The sequence below is a fragment of the Megascapheus bottae genome, chromosome 33 (genome assembly GCF_031878675.1).
Source record: "Megascapheus bottae isolate mThoBot1 chromosome 33, mThoBot2.hap1, whole genome shotgun sequence".
Taxonomy (NCBI): Eukaryota; Metazoa; Chordata; class Mammalia; order Rodentia; family Geomyidae; genus Megascapheus; species Megascapheus bottae.
The window spans coordinates 9,440,602-9,460,400 of NC_143541.1; the positions used below are offsets into that span (position 1 = coordinate 9,440,602).

Sequence of the window (19,799 nt, forward strand, 5' to 3'; positions counted from 1 at the left end):
GGCCCTTTTCACCTTTCTGCTCCCAGACCAGGACTCAAACTTGTACCTGACACTAAGCTCATTGGCTAGCGCTCTACCAACTGAACCAGCCCTCCAACCCCTCATTTTTGTGATGGGATTTGTGTGGGAGGACAGCCCAGGAGAGCAGGAAGCCACGCAGGAGGAGCACAGGGCAGCCTGGGCCCAGCGGACAGTGATGGATGGCAAGGGAGGCTCACCCCCGTGTTCTTCCAAACCCAGTCCCAGGCCACTCATAAACCCCAACTGGGGCGTGGGCAGAAGACCTCATGCGCCAATAGCCAGTCGTCCAAGAGAGAAAACCTCAGCACCCAGTGAGCCCGAGGGGTGCTGCCAGCCTCATGCTCTGAACGAGATGCGGGGCAGAGGAAGGACTTCAGGTAAGCTGAGGAAATGGGGCTGAAGTGGTCGCTCAGTGACCGTGGAGGGTGGGGGTCCGCAGGGAGGGGGAAGGGTAAGGGGACTCCCCAAAGTCTCCACAACGTGCCATGAATTACAAGGGTCCTGGAATTTATGTCTTTTTTTCTTTAAAAATTGTACCAGGGATCTACCCCAGGACCTCACATGTGTCATAACGTGTTTTTACAGGATCTGCCGAGAGCCCGCATGCCAGGCGGGGAAGGAGCGCCCGGGCAGTCACTTCATGTACTTATCCTGCTGGTCGGCCAGGATCTTGGCGGAGGACTTGGCGTCATAGAAAAGCTCGCTGATCTCTTCCACATGCTCCTTCTCAATGCTGTCCTTCCCGTTGATCTTCGCCAGCAAGTTGGCTGGAGTCAGCAACTGCACCGAGTACCTGCGGTGGGCAGAGGCCTCGGTGAAGCCAGGCAGACGGCAGCCTGGCATGGCGTCAGCACAGCATGGCGTCAGCACAGCCTGTCCACCGAGCGCCAGGGGTCACCAGCACGACAGGGCGCCCCTCCCCTGGAACTTGACAGGGGCTCCAGCCGGGCACCCAAAGCCCCAGTGGAGAAGGTTCCTCTTCAAGGCATCCGACACAAAGGCATGAAAACCCGGGGAAAAGGTTTAGCCTTACCAGGGCTACGGCCCAGGCCAGCAAGTGCAGGTACAGCCTCCTGCACCCAGGCAGCTCTGCCAGGCTCAGCCCTCCCCTCACCTCAGAGTGGTCTTGGTGCCAATCTCTCCCAGGTGGTTCAGGGCCTCCTCGCTGATGTTGATGCCCTCCGTCTGTGCTCGGATCTTAATAATCTTTGGGAGGGGGGAAGCACATGGTTACCAGAGGCCAGTCCACCTTCAGAGGGCGCCCCCCACCCCACCCCGCCTGGCCGCTGACAGGAAGGTGGTGGCTGCAGCTTGCCAGCAGTCCCGGGGCAGGCTCCTCTGACTGTCCCCAGGGCAGCCTCTCACCTCCCATGCTCCAGCCCAGGGGCCTCTTCTGGACTGGCCTGGGGCCCTGGCTCTAACCTTCCCCCATGGCACAGGAGCAGTCAGAAAGACAGACACTTTTATTTGCTTGATAAATACAACGGGTTACGTAAATCACAGAAGTTGCTCTGAGAGCTACCAGTCCCTCTATCACTGCTGAGCCATCTCAAGTGCGGCGGGGAGGGTGCCTGTGGCGATGCGCCCTGGCGAAGCTGCGGGCGGCAGCCGTGCTGTTCTGCAGTGGCAGGGGTCTCGCAGGCGGCCCAGCACTGAGTGATAAGGGCCAGCAGGATAATGACGCTGTGTGTTGTGCAGCTGAGATAACTCGAGGACTTCGAGCCTCATATAATACAGGAATTTTTCACTCTGGCAGCTTCGTAAACAAGATATCAAGAAGCCTCGTTTAAATTAAAGCCATAAAAACACACCCAGGACAGAGGCACAGGAACTAGGAGACATGGAGTCCTGGCTCCAACCTTTGGAGAGGTGAGGAAATGAGAAGCAAGGCTTTCTGGGGCGGCCCTGCCCACCAGCTCTCTGTGGGACAGCAGACTTTGGTGCCTGTAGGCAGGAAGGGCTCGCCAAAGTGAGCAGGGGAGGGCACAGCTGAAGGGGCCGCCAATGCCGCCAACGCCGCAGGATGTGGCCAGCCACGCCACCCGATGCAGGACTCAACCCCACACAGTGCTCTGCGGACTCAGCCTGGCACCAGGGCTACACCATCGGGATGAGAGCTAAGCACAGCCACGCAGAGGAGCCCAGGTAAGCCACTGAACAGGCGCTAGGCCAGCAAACAAAATAACGAGCTAGAAGACGAAGGCCTGCTCCTGGATCCACCTGACCACGGGTGTCCGCAATGGCTGAAGCCTCAGGTCCTGCAGAGAAATGTCCCCTGCAACTTCCCCCGAGCTCCAGGGGGTGCTGGGAGGGGATCCAGCATGCACGCTCCTAAGGTGCCTCTGTGAGGCTCTGGGTTCTCTTCCATCCTCAGAACACAACCCAAGCCCCTCCAAGCCTCAAGGGAAATGCAGACGCTGACTGACAGCGACTTCACCCGGGCCAGCTGGCACCGACTGAGGCTCGCCCTCCAGGTCCTCAGGGCCAGCACAGGGGCGCCCCCTTCACAAGCCAAGAGCCTGCGGGGTCAGTGACGAGGTGCCACTGGAGACACTCGGTGTGGTGAGCTGCTTTGTATAAACCGCTGTCCTAGGGTCCGGCAGAATGCCTGGGTGATGCCTGCAGCAAAGCCAGGGTCCAGGGTCACAGGCAAGACGCCCTGGCAGAGGCCGCCCCGGCCCAGCGGCCCAGCCCTCCGAGAGGTCTCGGTTAACTGCTGCGCCCCAGGCCTCTGTGCCTCCGGCTCTACAGTTACACCAGTGCTACAGAACCACGGTGTCCTCTGAAGCGTGGAGCCTGGAGGCAGCACAGAGGGAGCAGGCCCTAAGGCGCTAAGGTCCGCTGCCTTGTGAATCTAGGACAGCCCTACAGCTCAGGCTCAGGCGCCGGCCCCGGTAGCAGAGCAAGCTGAGGATCGGGGTGCTCCGCTCCTCAAGCCTCTCGGCCCGTGTGCACTCAGCGCTAGCCACAAGCACTCGGAGCGCGAGCACATCTGGCGACAGTGCTGGTGGACCTGGGGCCTGGTCTCAGCCAGTGCTTCCGGGCCTGCCAAGGTGACAGGCAGGTGTCGGGGGCCCAGCAGGCACGACACCCTGGAGGGTCAAGTGCCCCTCACCACAGCCCTCCTCCACGGCCGTCAGCAAGCCATCCTTTATCCGCAGGACCCAGCCTGGACCCCGGGCGCCCAGGCCGGAGGCTCACCTGCTTCATCTCCTGGGGGGTGTACAGCATGGTCCTGATGATCATCACGCGGTCCAGGAGGTCCAGGGGGATGCCGTGGGGAGAGCTGACGTCCTCCGTGCCCCTGCCGGGGACAGCGGCTCGTCACAGATCCACAGCACCCACCCAGCTCTCAGCAGCCCTTCAGCAGGCCAGAGCCTTCCCTTGGGCTGAGGGAGGGCCTGGAGGGGACCCTCGGGCACGGGGCAGCAACAGCCCTGCGTCCCCACAGCACAGCTCGTCCCGGCGGGAGCCCAGTGGTGGAGTGCTCGCTCGCCTGGCACGCAAAGCCCTGCGTTCCATCCTCCGTGCCACAAGCACAGAAAAGGCCGGAAGTGGCGCTGTGGCTCCAGGGGTAGAGTGCTAGCCTTGAGCAAAAGAAGTTCAAGGCCAGCACCCAGGTCCTGAGCTCCAGCCCCAGGACTGACAAAAAACGTTAATCGTTACCTTTCGGTTCAAATTACAGACTTGTTCTTGAATCCCGGAAGCTTATTCCACTATTAATTGCAATATTTTACCAGTCAGGTGGTCAATCTGTGCTACTGTGCGCACCTCCTCCAGCTGACGGATGAGGCTGCAAGGCCTGGAACCCAACAAGGTGCCTGCTGCACCTCGGAACAGTGGGAGTCGGGACAGGCCCACACTCAGCTGTCCGTCAGGCCCAGGGCACGGGGGTGGGGAGGATGGCTGCCTGCCCCGTGTCCTCATTCCCTGCTGCGAGCGAGGCCATCCTCAAGGCCCAGGCTGCCTGGCTGACCAGGCGGAGGCCGCTGGAGCCCACCCGCCCGCCCGCCGCTGCTGCTGTGAAGCGGGGAGCACTGGCGGGGCCGAGGTCCTCACCTGATGACGCAGTTGCCTCGGTTGGAGGCGAAGATGACGATGGGCGCGATGGAGGACTCGAGGGCGCGGTGCAGGTAGGTGAAGCACTCGATGTCCAGCATGTGGACCTCGTCCACAAACAGAACCCCCGGAACCAGCTCTGCGATGCCCTGGTCGATGTACTTGTTCACCACCTTGTTGATCTCCCCGCGCAGCTTGTCTGGGGGAGGCAGGCAGGGGCAGCCCGGCCCAGGGTGGGCCTGAGGTTCCTCCAGGGCCCGGGCGGGGCCTCCTCCCCCCCCCAGGCTCCATTCAGGGCTGCCGGGCCCACCAGGAGCCATGGCACCACACCACCACCAGCAAGCTGGCAGTCGTCCTGAAGAAGACTGTCACTGCACCTTGACAAGGCTCTGCACAGGAAGCCCGCCGGTCTGCTCCGCCTTATCATCTCCACCCACAGCCCACACACAGCCGAGACTCCAGGTGTGGGAGCCCTTCCTGATGTGAGTTTTCATATGCAAATGTTCCCGTCCAGTACTCAGTGAATGACCCTTTACGGTGGCCCCTCTGACAAGGCGTAGGTTAATTAACCTTCAATCAAGTGGGGCTGGATCCTCAGGGAGAGGGAGGCAGGTTGGATAAAAGCCAGCCTGGGGCCCCTGAGCAGGTCTCCAACTTTCCAGGCCACAGCCCTCACTCTGCAAATGGCTCCACAGTGTCACCAGGCGGAAGCTGGCTCATCAAGTCTTTAACCACAGCCGTCAGGCGGCAGTTGTCAAAGGAGGGCACACATGAAGCCACCACACATGGCGTGTGCCCTTGGCCACTCAGTTGACAGAGGTCTCACTGCTCTAATGGCAGAAACCTCCAAGGTCACGGTGGCTACAATGTCTACCTCGCATTCCAGTTCACAGCTGTAGGTGGTAATGAGGCAAAAGAGGACACAAAAGTTGTGGAGAAGGGGCCGGGAGTGTGGCCTCGTGGTAGAGTGCTCGCCTAGCGTGCACTAAGACCCGAGTTCAATTCCTTGGTACCACAGACAGACAAAGCTAGGTGTGGCGCTGTGGCTCAAGTAGTAAGAGCGTTAGCCTTGAGCAAGAAGTGTCCAAGGACAGTGTTCAGGTTCCAAGTTCAAGCCCCAGGACTGGCCAAAAAATAAAATCAAAGTTAAAAAAGTTGGGAGAAGCAGAACTCTAAGTCCTAGAGGGAGTAGCTGCATCTCCTGCAGAGCTATGGGCATCAGCAGAACTGCCCACTGTTGGCCAGGGTGACAGCACAGCCCCATAACACTTCTTGAGCCTAACGGACCAGAAACGGGTGGTACGAGCCCCGTGAGCCCCCCAGTGGGCTCTGCCTGTGCGTCACTCACCTGTGATCTCCGTCTTCTTTGGCTTCATTAACTGGCCCATCATGGACAGGATGTCTTGCCCTCCCTGTGGAAGTGCAGAGCGTGGTGGTCAGTCTGCTTCCCCGAAGGCTGTGAAAGCCTCCTGCCTTTGCCTCCAACAGGCTCCAATGCCAGCTGAACTAGGCACCCGGTGGAAAAACCAGGGCACTGTGCCCGGGGCTCCTCTTCGTCAGCCCCGCCCCGGCCTACACCCTCCCTCGGGGACGGTTCTGGAATGGCTGACTTGCTAATGAGCATCTCCCTGCAGTGCCTGACAGCAAAATGGAAAGGAAGGTGCTGCTGGCACCTCGTCACCTCCCCAGCATCCAGCGGTCACTGGGTGGTCAGCAGACCCGTGACACAGAGGTGCTCACTTAAGTGGACCAGCTAAGCACGAATGCTGCCAGAGCACTGACCTCTGAGCTTCACAACAGCCCTGCTGGGGGAAGGGAACTCAGACCCTCCAAGACCAGGCTTCAGAAAACCCACGGCCACTCCCTGCGAGTGACCAGTGAATACTGGCCCACAGTGAACACTGAGCTTGGTCTCTGAATCCTACAGTTCTACGCCAGGTACCAGTGGTCATGCCTGTAATGCTTGCAGAGGACTCAGGAGGCTGAGATCCGAGGGTGTGCTGCAAAGCCAGGCCAGGCATGAGCTCCAGAAGTGGACGGTTGGCTCAAGAAGTTGAGCACTAGCCATGGGCAAAAATGCTCAGGGACTGGTGCAAAATAAATAAATAAAGTGAACATGTCTCAGAAATGTCACAAAGTGACATTTGTTTGTTAGACAAGGCGTTGTCTGGAGGAGCAGAAACAGCTCCGGCTCAAAGCTCAAGCAGCAAGGGCTTGGGGGGGATCAGACCAGCAGAGGTAAACCCCACGCAGGGTTCTGAAGTCCTGCACAAGGGCTCGCAGAACACTTGAGCCCTCGGCCACTAACCCCTAGGCATTCAGTGCCAGGAGCCTGGTCTGGGGAGGAGTCATGTGGAAGCTTGTTGGTGCTGTGCCAACCTACTCGCAGGACAAGAAACCAAGTACAGGAAGCCATCTGTGACTGATGTCTCTGAACGGGAACAAAGCAGCTCGCGCACTGATGTCCATGGTAATTGCTGACCACCACCGACAGAAAAGGACCTGCTGCCACAGAGGTGGCTGCAAGGGCACAAAGCAAGCCTGCAGGCGCTGGAAGGGCGCACAGTACCTGGGGCCGGGCGTTGGCCACGTCCAGGTCATGCAAGGTCACATCCTGGATGATTTCTTTCTTCTTGTGCACGTCCCCCTTTGGTAAGGGGACATACTCCTCAGCTTCAAGATCAAACTCGGTGGCATATGTGTCGCACCTGCCCTGCCTCTGCAGAGAAACACGAGCACCTGGTGAGTGTGCCCTGCTGCTCCCCAAAAAGCAGAGTGCCCATGCCCCAAACCCGCCCGGCGGAGGGAAGCTATCTGCTCATCGCTGCTCAAGCTCCCGGCCGGAGACACCAGATACTTTCTCCAAGAGTTTGCTCCCTCTCTGTTTCTCTCTACGGTGTGCAAGTCCTGATAAAGGGCAAGTCCCGTAGATTAAGTGGAGACAGAGAGAGGAGCAGCTCAGACTCCATCGTAGGTGGTGATTTATTGCAGATATGAAGCATTATGCTCATCCATTAAACAGTGAGGAACACTGCACAGGACACTGGAAATCAGATAGAGAAAGAATGCCACCTAATGCCGCCTTTCTTCTCACATGCATATATCTTGGGAAGCAAATACCAAAGAGATAAAAGGAAGATTAAATACACAGCACACATCATCTTGAAAATGACTAAGGTTGTTTTCCTTTCTTCCCCTCCAAACAGGTTTTAGTATTTTCTTAACGGACGGACGAGGTTACAGAACAAAGAAAAAGGGGAGCAAACTTTCCTATGCATGAGGGAGGACTGCTCTCTCGGACACCTGGCAGCAGCACAGGTGCCAGCCAGGCACAGTCCCTCTCTTCTCAACACACCCAGCAGCCAGGCCCCCTATCCCAAGGAAAGCCTTACCTTCACGGCCCCACTGTTGGCCTCAATGTAAATCACATCTCCAGCTTCCACTCGCTCTTTCTGCAAGCTTTCAAAAATGCTGGGGTCCAGCTTAAAAACAAACAAAGCAGGGTGACCGGGGCAGTAGGTGTGCTCTCCCCCCCGGACCTGGGCAGCAGCAGCCTGGGGTGAGGGACCCAAAGTGCAAGCGCAGGCAGAAACCGAGGCAGAAACCGTGGCAGACAGAAGGAAGAGCGTGCAGGCACTGCCTCCTCTCCCTGGACTTCCCAGCCTGCAGCAGGGCGGAGACATCCGCTGGCACTGCGCTTCCCACAGGCTGGCATTCCACAAGGCAGCCCTGAGGCCTGGCACTCCCATCCACACCCCGGCCAGCCAGCGCTGTCCAAGCCTTCCCTCCAGCCCTGGCTGTGGACTCTCAGGGAAGTGAGGGCACACTGTGGCCAGCGCCACCACAGGCCACTCACTGGGACAACACATCTCCAGCAGCCTCCTCTCTAAGGGACCAAGTTTCTCTGGGCCCAACTTCAAGGAGGTCCATGTTACCTAACATGATTGTGGTGGGGAAAAAAATTAAAGAACAAGAATGAGGGCCTGGTGAAAGAAACAACACCCAAAGAACACACGTGTGATTTCTATGTAGATGAAGTATCCCCCAAAGGGAATTACAGAAAAGCAAGGGGGGTGGTGGCAGCCAGAGCAAGGGCTGGGACGATGGAGACGCCACTGAGTGTGGCGTGAGGCTTCTGACGGAGGACGGGTCTCACCCAGGATGGTGGTGAAGGCTGTGTGACTAGATGCGTGAACTCTTTAAACCGCATGCCTAAGAGGAGCAAGTTCTACTGCCATTGCATCTCAACGCCACCACTGAAGAGTAGCGGCTGCAAAGCCAGGCTCAGGCTCTGAAGAGGCTCTGCAGAACAACGGCTGGCCCACAGGACGGCAGCGAGGACCCCAGCATGACCCCTCTCCTGGCTCGGCTTCACAGGCATCGGGCAAGCCTAAACGGTCACCAGGTATCTGAGGTCCTTCCACCCCAGGGTCTTGTATGGATGCTAGAAGTCCTTTTTTTATACTTTTGCACTATGCCCTTACGGAAAGTCTGAATCAGGGGCCGGGAGTGTGGCCTAGTGGTAGAGTGCTTGCCTAGCATGCACAAAGACCGGGGTTCAATTCCTTAGTACCACATACATAGAAAAAGCCAGAAGTGGTGCTGTGGCTCAAGTGGTAGGGCGCTAGCCTTGAGAAAGTCCAATGATAGTGCAAAAGCTGTGGGCTCAAGCCCAGCACTGGCCAAAAAAGAAAGAAAGAAAGAAAAGTCTAAATCAAACTGCATGCCTTGTTTTAACGTGCAGTACACTGAAGAGCATACTTTCTTTAGGCCTCAAGCATTTTATATAGTGGTTAATTTCCCAAATGAATTGCCTGAACATGTCATTACTGTAGAGGTGGCATGCCTACTAAGAAATCGAATGAGTACGGATGGAGGTGATGAGGGTGTAAGAGAGACTATTTGCCCACGCAAGCCCCTGAGATGAAAATCTAGTTAGGAAAAAGAAAAATGGCTCTTTGACAAAGTGACATTTTTATGATCCCCATAAAGCTGTGACCAAGAAACAACCTTACAGAACCAAAGAACCATAAAATTGTAGGACGGAATACGGGGTAAAGACGGAGATATTATATGGCCACTCCATGGCAGTTTATAGATGAGAAAACTGAGTCTCAAGAGAGCTCAAATGACACCCAGAGGTCACACGACAACTGGAGGGCAGAGCGCACAATAGTTAGGACCCAGCCCGTGTCCGACTAGCGGAAGGACCACAGGCCAGCTGTCCAGCCTCTTTATGAGCCTGTCTGCTCGTCTGTAAACTGAGGGAGACCACATGCAGTACATGCTGAAGCCATTAGCCCAGGGCCTAGCGACTACTGCCAGAGAGGAACACTGGTCATGCCACCTACTTCTCACCACAGAACAGTAACCATCCACGAGGCCTGCAACCCACTCTGCCTGCCCTCTCCCCCCAATCGGCCCCGTCCTCTCACTGAAGCTCTCACCATGCTCTCCTGATACCACCCAGGAAGTCATCAGTTCTGTACCCGAGCCACACATTTTGTGCACGGTCATGGCTGCTCAGAGCCAGGGCGTGCGTGCTTCCATCTCTCAGTGCCCCCGGCTCTCTCGAGGCACCCTGCTGCCCGCCCGCCCGCCTGGCTACTGGAGACTTACAGGCACACAAAGCACAGACCCGCAGCCAGCAGGCTCTTGCCTTCCAGTGGAGGGGACACGGGCCTGGCTCCACGGCCACAGCCCCGAGCTGCCGTGACTCACCTTCAGCTGCTTGGTGCCTTTGGCAGTCTTCAGACCTATGATCACATGGCTGATGGTTTTGCCGTATCCCCCCATGGGGTTCTCTGTCTCACACGGAGTTAGCTCTGTCACTTCTCCTTCATAAACTTCCTTGGTCTCCTTTATTCTCAGCCCTAGAAGAGAGTCAGCCTTGACTGAGTATGTTCAGGGGAAAAGAAAGGACATGCAAATGCATACGTGCAAACTGGAGGTACTATTGAGAAATGGGGAAAAGTGGTTTTACTTCATCTTTTTAAAAGGACTTTCTCTTTAGGTTCAAGTCTAGAATAGACATATTGACATAGAAGCTACAGGGCTCAACACTGTTGAGAGGACAAAGTTGACCTGTGTGGTCAATCTAGCATCCATTCTCACCCATTCCAGTGTCCCAAGGCCACAAAGACACACAAGCATTTTCTAAGGCAGGCATCCCTGCAACGCTCAACCACTGACGTGCAAGGGCGAGGGAAACAGGGCTTTCCTGTTATTTCTAAAACAGCGATCATCACTAGTCACTGAAGTTTTCCTCTTTTATTTCGCACATGTATATGGACAAAAAAGCCAAGCACCTAAGAAAATAAAACTGTGATGATGTTTACTTGAAGTTTAAAAGCAGGCACAACTGCACTAGAAATCAAGACTATCAGAACCTGAATAAGGAAGCCCCATGATTGGCACTCTGGAGTACTGGCAACATGGGTTCCACTTTACATGATCTAGCCACACATATGCTTTGTGCACCTTGTGAAAGTGCTCACAAAATGACAGGAAATGTGTTGATGTGCCATTGTGGGGCTCACAGCCAGAGGTTGAGTCACTCATGAAAACACATCCGCAATTCCTCAGGCCCTAGCTGTCCCAAATCTCAGCCGCACTGGAGGGTCTTTGAGTGCAGCCCGAGCTAAGAATTTTACTCTCCTTGCGAGAGGGGGCGCTGGGGCAGGGGTGACAAGCTGTTCCTCACAGCCAGCCCGGGCGTGGCTTTGGCGCCATCCAGCCACATGGGTGCCGCCAACAGGGACATAGCCCAGTGGCACAAGGCCACAATGGCATTACTTCCCACTTGAAAACCTTGCCTATCTTACCACTTCTCTGACTGAGCCAGCTGCTTGCTGTACCCCAGAAACAAAAGAACAGGCTTCCAGCTCCTCCAGGGAGAAGCTTCAATCTACACACGTGCCACTTGATAGCCTACTAATGGAGGTTTTGGAACAGCCCCAAAAGACACACTTTGCATTTTTTACCTTCCAAAAATCTCACTCGTTAAGTATCAAGACAAAAACTTTGTAAACACAGCATATCAGAAAACTGTGATAAACTTGGAAAATTCTGTACTTTAAAATGTGAACTTTAATCAAACCTATTATATCCCAGAGATAAAATGCCTCCAGACGGCACCTTGCCTATATTTACTGTCAGACAACTGTGACATGAAATTTCTTGAGGAGGGGCAGAAAGGCATTCCTATCGCTCACTAGTGCCACATCCGCTGAGGAGTCGCTCTGTGCTGACAGGCAGGTGGGGAAGCGGCAGACAATGAGGCCGGCTGTTAGCCAGGAAAGGGGCTGAACTGGTGCTATCTCTGGCAACGACAGCACAAACGACGCAGGTTTCATCCACTGGCTCGGGTTTCTCAATCTGACAGCGACCTTCATCACATCAAGGAAATAGCACAGACTCCTGGCTTTTCGTTTCTGGCCGTTCACGGCTTCCTCCTCACCCCTCCACCAACTTCACAAGAATTCAGAGGCACTGGGAGACGGACAAGGCTCCTTTCTATGGAGAGTCAATGACCTGCCCTTTCATTCTGCTCTAGGATCAAGCAATCTCTCTGTGTCTTGCTGCCATCTGAAGAAACGCACTACCCTCCCTTCAGAAGCACTTTCTCAAATCTCAAAGCGTTAAAGTTGCCTTTAGCAATCCAAGTGCCTGTGCCCACATGAAAACCAGCTTTGCCCTATTTGGTACATGTCAGAAAACAGTGTCCAAATTATTTAGATATTTGAAGCAGTGCTGATATCACTGATGTCATTTCTACCATTAAAAGAGCATTGGGGGCTGGGAGTATAGAGTGCTTGCCTAACATGCACGAAGGCCTGGGTTCAATTCCTAGGTACCACATACATGGAAAGGTGGTCTTGTGACTCAAGTGGTACAGCCTAGCCTTGAGAAAGCCCAAGAACAGCGCCCAGGTCCTGAGTTCAAGAGCCAGGACTGGCAAAACAAATAAATAAAACAAGTACATTGGGGGAAAAAAAAGAGCACTGGCAGCCAGGCCCAGGCCTGTAACCCTAGCACTTGAGCCTGGAAACTTCAATGCAAGCCTTGAATTTGAGATCTTGTCTCAGAAACAAAAGAAAAAAGAAGAGGAAAGAGAGAAGAAAAAAGGAGAAGGAAATAAAAAGAAAAAGGCCAGGTGCAAGGCTCAAAGAGGCAGAGCGCGGCCTCTATCTAGTGTGAGGCCTAGTACTACCAGAAGAATCCCTGTACAGCCGCGTGTTCTTTTGGGGGTCAAACTCAGGATCTGGTGTACGTCAAGTGCACGCTCCACTGCTGAAAGCTGCAGCCTGATCTCAAGCCTGTCCACCCAACCCAACCCACACTTATTTTCATCACGTGGAAAAACCCTACTTTCGTACCCAGGGGTCGGATCTGTCCCAACTCTTAAGTAGTAAAAGGTTTTGTTCTGTTTTGGGTGCCAACGATGGGGCTTAAACTCAGGATCTTGGCTCTGGCTGGGCTCTGTCGGCTCGAGGGTACGGCTCTACCATTCCGGTCACACTTGCACTTGTGGCGTTTTTGCTGGTTAGTCTCAGCTTCTCTCTCAATCCTCCCCAATCCCAGCCCAGCCAGGGCTGAGTGTGAGCTCATGACGCTCACTGGAGCCTGGCTCGGGGACAGTCACTCACCGATGGCCCGGCGGAAGTTCTCCATCAGCACCTCGGTCTTCTTGATCTCGGTCGAGTAGACCTCGCTGCCCACCATCGGGCAGAAGGGAACCTTACTACCCAGCTCCTGAGCGATGGCCAGAGCCAAGGCTGTCTAGAGGGGACACAAATGGAGACACGCCCGGTTAGCCACTGCAAACACGTGCGAGGCTCATCCCCAGTCAGGAAGAGCCATGTCCAGGCCTCCTGGTTAACACCACAGAGGGATTTTGTGGACACATCAACTGAGACAGTAACTGGCATTTTTTGGCACCCCAATACTTACAAGTTGTCACCCGCTGAGCCTCGCTCCGTGCTGGCCCACCCTTAAGTGTTCATGTGACCCTCACCTCCTAAGTAGATGTTACTGCTGTTCTCCCTGTTTGCAAAGGAGGAAACCGAGACCCAGGTGAAGCAACACTGCCTGGCTCCACTGTCTAGAAGGCTGCACTGTGACGGCTGCGCTCTGCTCTCACCACAGCTGCACAGCGTTCCAGAGCTCGTGTCCCACAATCCCGGGGCAAGCGTCAACATTGTTCCTTGGTCTCAACACAGGATCTGAGTTTCCTGCTCAGAGCACTACCCTGGGCTCTCTGAGATGCTGCACTGGGTTTGTTGCTGTTGTCTTTAATAAGGGAGACATCACAGTCTACAAATGAAGGAAATAACTGCCAGACGTTGATTTTGTGTGTTAAGTGCCTCACAAGCAGTGAAGACTGACACATTAGGCAGGATTTTGGAGCTATAATTGGTCCTAAGAAGTCACACTTAACATGCCCTACTGTCAACTACAAATCAATAGTTGGTAAGACAATTCCATCTGGCAGATGCAGAACAAAACCAGATGTAACGGAGGTCTGGTTGCACATCAAGCCTGAAGGAAATACTTAAAGCTGGCACAGGCTGGGAAATGCCATGGCCTTTGAATGCCATGTTCATCTTTCCTCAGCTCTGAAATAAGAACATGTGTAGGTCAATTTCCAAGACACTGGCGGGGGAGGGGAGCTAGGGGGAGGGGGAGGGAAGGCAGAAGGAAAAAGGCAAGCCTGAGACCTAAGGACACGGTGAACTCTGAGAGGACCCATTAAGGTGCCTGTTGGATAGTTTCTTTCTTTTTTTTTTTTTTTGGCAGTACCAAGGTTTTAACTCAGAGCCTTCCTTATACATGCTAGGTAGCTCTGTACAATGTAAGTTACGGAGCCAGCCTGAACCACCACCCTACCACATTCACCTTGGCTCTGAGCAGCTGACATTACAGGTATGTGCTGCCTGCCGTACACTGACCCTTGGGTCTTATTTGCCATGCCCTTCGGTGGTGGTTGAGAAGAAAAACCTGGTCAGGAATCAGCATATAGCACAATTCAAAAAGCACTGGCTTGTGGGGCTGAACCTGGCTTTGGGTCCTAATTTTGTCACTACTTTTCAGTGTAAGTAACCTTAACTCAGGCAGATCTCTAGTGCTTGTCCAGTGCAAGTACTCAAGTGGTAGTTAGGTCACAAGGAGCAAGCCAGTGGCCACTACACTGGTTCTGACCAGCTCTGTTGGCTGCTGGCTTTTGACATTTGGGAAACCTCGGCTCTCGGCTTCCTTTGAGGAACGGGAAGGCCTGGCCGGGGCCGGTCGTCCTCACTGCCTGCTCAGCTGCAGAAGTCACGCTGCTCTCGACACACATTCTCCACCCTGGCTCAGCCTTCCCAGAGATCCCGCTCCTCCCCCACCCCACACCACTCCTCACATGCCAAGGGCAGCGGCAGGAGACCGTGCACGGCACGCAGGAGCTACCCAGGTAGGCTGTGACCTTCAAAACCAGGACAGCATCATAAACACGACCTGCCTCTCTGCCAGCAACACACCTCCTCGAGGGGCTTCTCCACAGGACACTCTGGACAGAGGAAGCTCGGAAGAGGGGCCAGTGTGCACATCGTGGCACATGCCTCGGACAAGCGAATGCCGCCTGTGAGAGGCAGCAAGCCTCACCTCTCCCCAGGGGCCTGAGCACCTGCCCTGTGGGGTGCCCAGAGGCACAGCACGGCCTCACACGCTGAAGGGCCTGTGTTCAAACACTAGAACTGGGGGAAAGGTTTTCACAAACACAGCACATCTTCCTCTATTATACGGCAGCAGTCGAAGCTATGCCACCCATTTAAGTGGCACTTTCAAAGTTGTAACTACACCGATTGCTTTAGTCATTTGGTGCATCTCAGCTTCTGAGAGCCAGGGACAGGTCTGGGTGAGTCCAGGCCTTCACCCAGCCAGCCGAGCCTCCTGCTGGCCTGTGCTAAGGACCCTGTGAATGAGCAAAGCTCAGGTAAGAGCTCTCAATTTGGAATCGGGCGCCACCCCCTCCCAACAAGTTGCACTGTGCTCTCCTAGGCCTTTTCCTTCTCCACAAGCCAAGCCCCCTCCCAGCTCAGAAGAGCAAGAAGCAGTGCCAACCCTGACAGCTTCTGGTGGAGGCCCAGCTGCAGCTCCACGCGTGGCCTCCTCCGCCATGCGAAACCACCCTCTCCTCCGTGGGGCTCTCTTCTTCCTCAGCACTCTTCAAGGGACTCAGCTGTCCCTTGAAGGTAAGAATCCTGTCTCTATTTGGGAGAGGAACACAAGTGCAGTGCCTTGTGCAGCGGACCATATCAAACAATCAAATAATATTTATCTAAATGAACTCCAGAAAGAGGACACAAGTGTTTTTTTTTTTCTTTTTGCTATTTTTGTTTTCTCTTTCTCCTTCTCTCTCTCTTTTTTTTTTGGTCCTATTTGTTCTTTTATATGTCTGGGAGGGTAAAGAGGAGAAGCACAGAAATGGTACTCACTGAACATTATGTTGAAAATGAACTTGTGGGTGGAGATGGAAGGGAAAACTGGGAGACAGCAAGGAAAGGGATGACACTGTCCAAAAAGAAATGTACTCATGGGCCAGAAATGCGACTTAGTACTGGAGTACTTACTAGCATACATGACCCTGGGTTCAATTCTTCAGCCAAAGTTAGGTCTGTAACTCAAGTAGCAGAGCACTGGTCTTGAGCAAAATATGTCCAAGGACAGTGCCCAGGCCGAGTTCAAGCCCCGGGACTGGCAAAAGAAGAAGGAGGAAAATGAGGTGGAGGAGGAGGAGGAATGGGAGGGAGGGAGGGAGGGAGGGGAATGGAGGGAAGAGGAGGAGGAAGAAGAGGAACAGGAAGCAGCAGTAGCTCAGGGACAGTGTGCTCAGGCCAAGTTCAAACACCAGAGAAAAAGAGAGAGAGAGAGAGAGAGAGAGAGAGAGAGAGAGAGAGAGAGAGAGAGAAAGAAAGAGAGAGAGAGAGGGGGGGGGGGGAGGGAGGGAGGGAGGGAAGGGGAGAAGGGAAGGAAGCAAGACAGAGAGGCAAAAACTTATGTGACTTTGTAACTATAACACCTCTGTACATCACCTTTATTATAACAATAAAAAAATTAAATGCTGGAAAAAAAATCCCGTCTCCAATTCTTTTCCCTTTTCATCTCATACAATGATGGAGAAACCTTATATTTGGAAAAATGATGCTGACCCATTTTCTTTACCTTCAAATGAGGGCCACCATGAAGGCTTTTATGACAGCTAGGCCAACAGTAATGAGTTTCCAATGCAAAGAAGCCTTGATAGAGCTAAAGAACAAATTCTAGAGACAGTGAGATCCTCTGAGAACTTCATTCTCCCTTCTCTGGAAGCAGGCCAGGACAATTTAAATTTCAGAAGCATGGGTTTTGGATACATAACTGTATTAGTTTTTAAAACATACACGTAATCCGTTTAGCTAAACAAAGACAAGTTAAGCCATGAATTCAATTTAGCTTAGACATCAGGATCATTCTCATGGGTAGCTTAAAAAAATGAGACAAACGCGTACCTTGCCAGTTCCGGGCGGCCCTGCCAACAAAACAGCTCTTCCAGCCATTTTCTTGCTTTTGATTAATTCTACTATTACACCACATGCCTGTACACAATGGAAAGAAATAATCAGTCAATAATAATATGCTTTTTGACCCAGTTGCTGTATGACTGGTCCCACACGATTCAGCCAACTAACCCCAAGGCCCAGAGACCGGCCCTGCTGTAGTGACTGGGCAGTAGAGAAAAGACAAACAAGCCTTGTGTGCCAGTTCATGCTAGACAAACACGGCACGAAATCACTACCACAAAGAAAGGACATATATGTACATATACACACGGGGGGGGGGGGGGGAGAGACAGAGCGCGCCCTAGAGAGATCTAGGGGGACAGTGACTATGATCTGAGGAAGCCCAGGGACAAACCTGATTTGCAAAGCCCCAGGGCTGGGCAGAACCAAATCAGATGTCTGGCTTATCCAAGGGACAGAAAGTCTGCTGTAACCAGCGTAAAGGTAAATGGGAATGCAAGGAAGCATCTTATTCTGCGTGTGGTAGAAATCACTGTGCTTTATCTTTAGAACTGTGGGCAGTGGAGACTCAGCTACTCAGGAGGCTGAGATCCAGGGATGTAAAGTTCAAAGTATGCCCGGGCAGAAAAGCCCCCATGAGACTCTTATCTCCAATTAACTACCAGAAAACTGGAAGTCGCGCTGTGACTGTATGTGACAGTGCTAGTCTTGAGCAGAAGAGCTCAGGGAGAGTGCCTAGGTCCCAACTTCAAGCTCCACAACTGACCAAAAAAAAAAAGGGCTATGAGCAGGGAGTTGGTAGCCGACACTTGGGATCCTTAGCTACTCAGAAGGAATTATCCAACAAAAAGCCTGAAGTGGAGGTATAGCTCAAGCATAGCTCAAAGTCTTAGGCGAAAAAGCCAAACTGGTACGAGGCCCCGATTTCTTCAAGTCCCAATACTAAAGCACGTAATTTTACCTGTGTATGTGTATGCACACGGTGCAGGACTTGAACTCTGGACTTTCACTTGGCTTTTTCACTCACATCTGACACTCTTACCATTTGAGCCGTGCCTCTGCTTCCAGCTTTTTGCTGGTTAGTTGAAGGTAGGAGTCATCAAGATGCCTGGGCTGGCTTCAAGCCTCGCGCCTAGATCTCAGCCTCCTGAATGGCTAATCGTAGGTGAAAGCCACTAGCACCTGGCTATACATATACTTAATTTCTGGAAATGAGCAGAACTGTCAATTTTGGAAAGTAAGATCTCGGTTTAGTGTGGGTGTCGTACAGAAATTCATTGTCATACTGGTCTGAAAGTGTGGGATCTGCCCCCCATGTTTACAACGAGGCAACGACCCAGTGGGTGGTGGTGGTGGTGGCAGTGGTGTTGGTGGCGGTGGGTGGCGTTGGCTGTGGTGGTGGTGGTATTGGTGGTGGTGGTGGTGGTGGCGGTGTTGGTGGCGGTGGCGGTGTTGGTGGTGGCGTTGGTGGTGGCGGTGTTGGTGGTGGTGGCGTTGGTGTTGGTGGTGTTGGCGGTGGTGTTGGTGGTGTTGGCGGTGGTGTTGGTGGTGGCGGCAGAAGTGTTGGTGGTGGGGTTGGTGGTGGTGGCATTGGTGGTGTTGGTGTTGGTGGCGGTGGTGGCGGTGTTGGTGGCGGCGGCGGTGTTGGTGGCGGCGGCAGTGGTGGCGTTGGTGGTGGTGGTGTTGGTGGTGTTGGTGGTGTTGGTGTTGGTGGTGGTGGCGGTGTTGGTGGTGGTGGCGGTGGTGGTGTTGCTGGTGGTGGCGTTGGTGTTGGTGGTGTTGGCGGTGGTGTTGGTGGTGGTGGTGTTGGTGGCGGTGGCGGTGTTGGTGGCGGCGTTGGTGGTGGTGGTGTTGGTGGCGTTGGTGGTGTTGGTGGCGGTGTTGGTGGTGGTGGCGTTGGTGTTGGTGGTGGCGGCAGAGGCGGGCGGGGCTCAGAGCACCCAGCAGAAGGGTGAGGGGAGTCACGGGAGGGCGAACCTCACCCCCGCACCTCGCCTTCCTCGTCTGACACCACCACGGCCGGTGGTGAAGGGACGGCAGAGGTCCAGGCGCCGTGGCAGGGGAGGCAGAGCAGAGCCCCCCCTCCTCCGCCCCCTCCCTCCTCCGCCCTCCCTCCTCCGCCCTCCCTCGCCCCACCCCCCGCCCGGGGGCCCCGCGGGGCTGCGCGCGCAGGGCTGGGCGCCTGGGGAGCCGTCGTCTCGCCCCGCAGCCTCAGGTCCTGGGCCAGGGGGCGACGCGGGGCCCCACGAGGGGCGGCGGGCGGGGGTGTGGGCCGACCCGGCCCACCCGAGGCCCCGCGCCCGCTCACCTCGCGCGCGTTCTCCTGGCCCACGAGCCCCGACGCCGCCTGCTTGGCCAGGCCGCTCTCGTCCAGCCCCAGCCCCTTCACGTGGCTGTGGGAGGCGATGCGCTGGGTCTTGGTGGTGCTCTTCACCTCCTCGATCTTCATCGTGGCGCGGCGGGGAGGGCGGCGGGGAGGCGCGGCGGGGAGGAGCGGCGGGGAGGAGCGGCGGCAGCCCCCGGGCGCGAGCGTCCGCGGACCCGGTCACCACGCGGCCGTTACCAGGCGCGTCTCCACGGCCCGCCTCTTCCGGCGCGCCCTTGGCGGAAACGGGAAGCGCTCGAGCCCCATTGGCTGGGGGCCGCGTCCGGCGGAACAGCGCCCGGCGGAGCCCGCCCCCCGGCTTCCGGCTGTGCACCCGGCCGGCGTCCCCGCAGGCGCTTCCGGTCCCGGCGCGGGCGGAGCTCAGGGCTCGGCCGGGCCAGGCGCGGGAGGACACCGGAGACGCTGGAGGGCTCGGCCTCCTCCCCCTGACCCTCGAGGGCTCCTCCCCCTCCCCACGCTGACCCTGGAGGGCTCCTCCTCCTCCTCCCCCTGACCCTCGAGGGCTCCTCCCCCTCCCCACGCTGACCCTGGAGGGCTCCTCCTCCTCCCCACGCTGACCCTGGAGGGCTCCTCCTCCTCCTCCCCACGCTGACCCTCGAGGGCTCCTCCTCCTCCCCACGCTGACCCTGGAGGGCTCCTCCTCCCCCTCCCCACGCTGACCCTCGAGGGCTCCTCCCCCTCCCCACGCTGACCCTCGAGGGCTCCTCCTCCCCCTCCCCACGCTGACCCTCGAGGGCTCCTCCTCCTCCTCCCCACGCTGACCCTCGAGGGCTCCTCCTCCTCCCCACGCT

The 19,799-nt window shown here is 55.5% G+C and overlaps 1 protein-coding gene across 1 annotated transcript; it reads right to left on the minus strand.

Annotated features, from left to right (window-relative positions):
- Window positions 1–523: 523 nt before the first annotated feature.
- Ruvbl1 (RuvB like AAA ATPase 1) lies at window positions 524–19,136 on the minus strand. The gene is made up of 11 exons (XM_090323969.1): window positions 18,931–19,136; window positions 16,611–16,697; window positions 12,729–12,861; window positions 9,802–9,953; window positions 7,473–7,562; window positions 6,650–6,799; window positions 5,429–5,492; window positions 4,081–4,279; window positions 3,223–3,325; window positions 1,136–1,227; window positions 524–814 (listed from the first exon to the last, which is right to left on the minus strand). Exons 1-11 carry the CDS (start codon window positions 19,069–19,071, stop codon window positions 655–657), a joined length of 1,371 nt encoding a protein of 456 aa, XP_090180095.1. The 5' UTR covers window positions 19,072–19,136; the 3' UTR covers window positions 524–654.
- Between the last annotated feature and the right edge of the window lie 663 nt (window positions 19,137–19,799).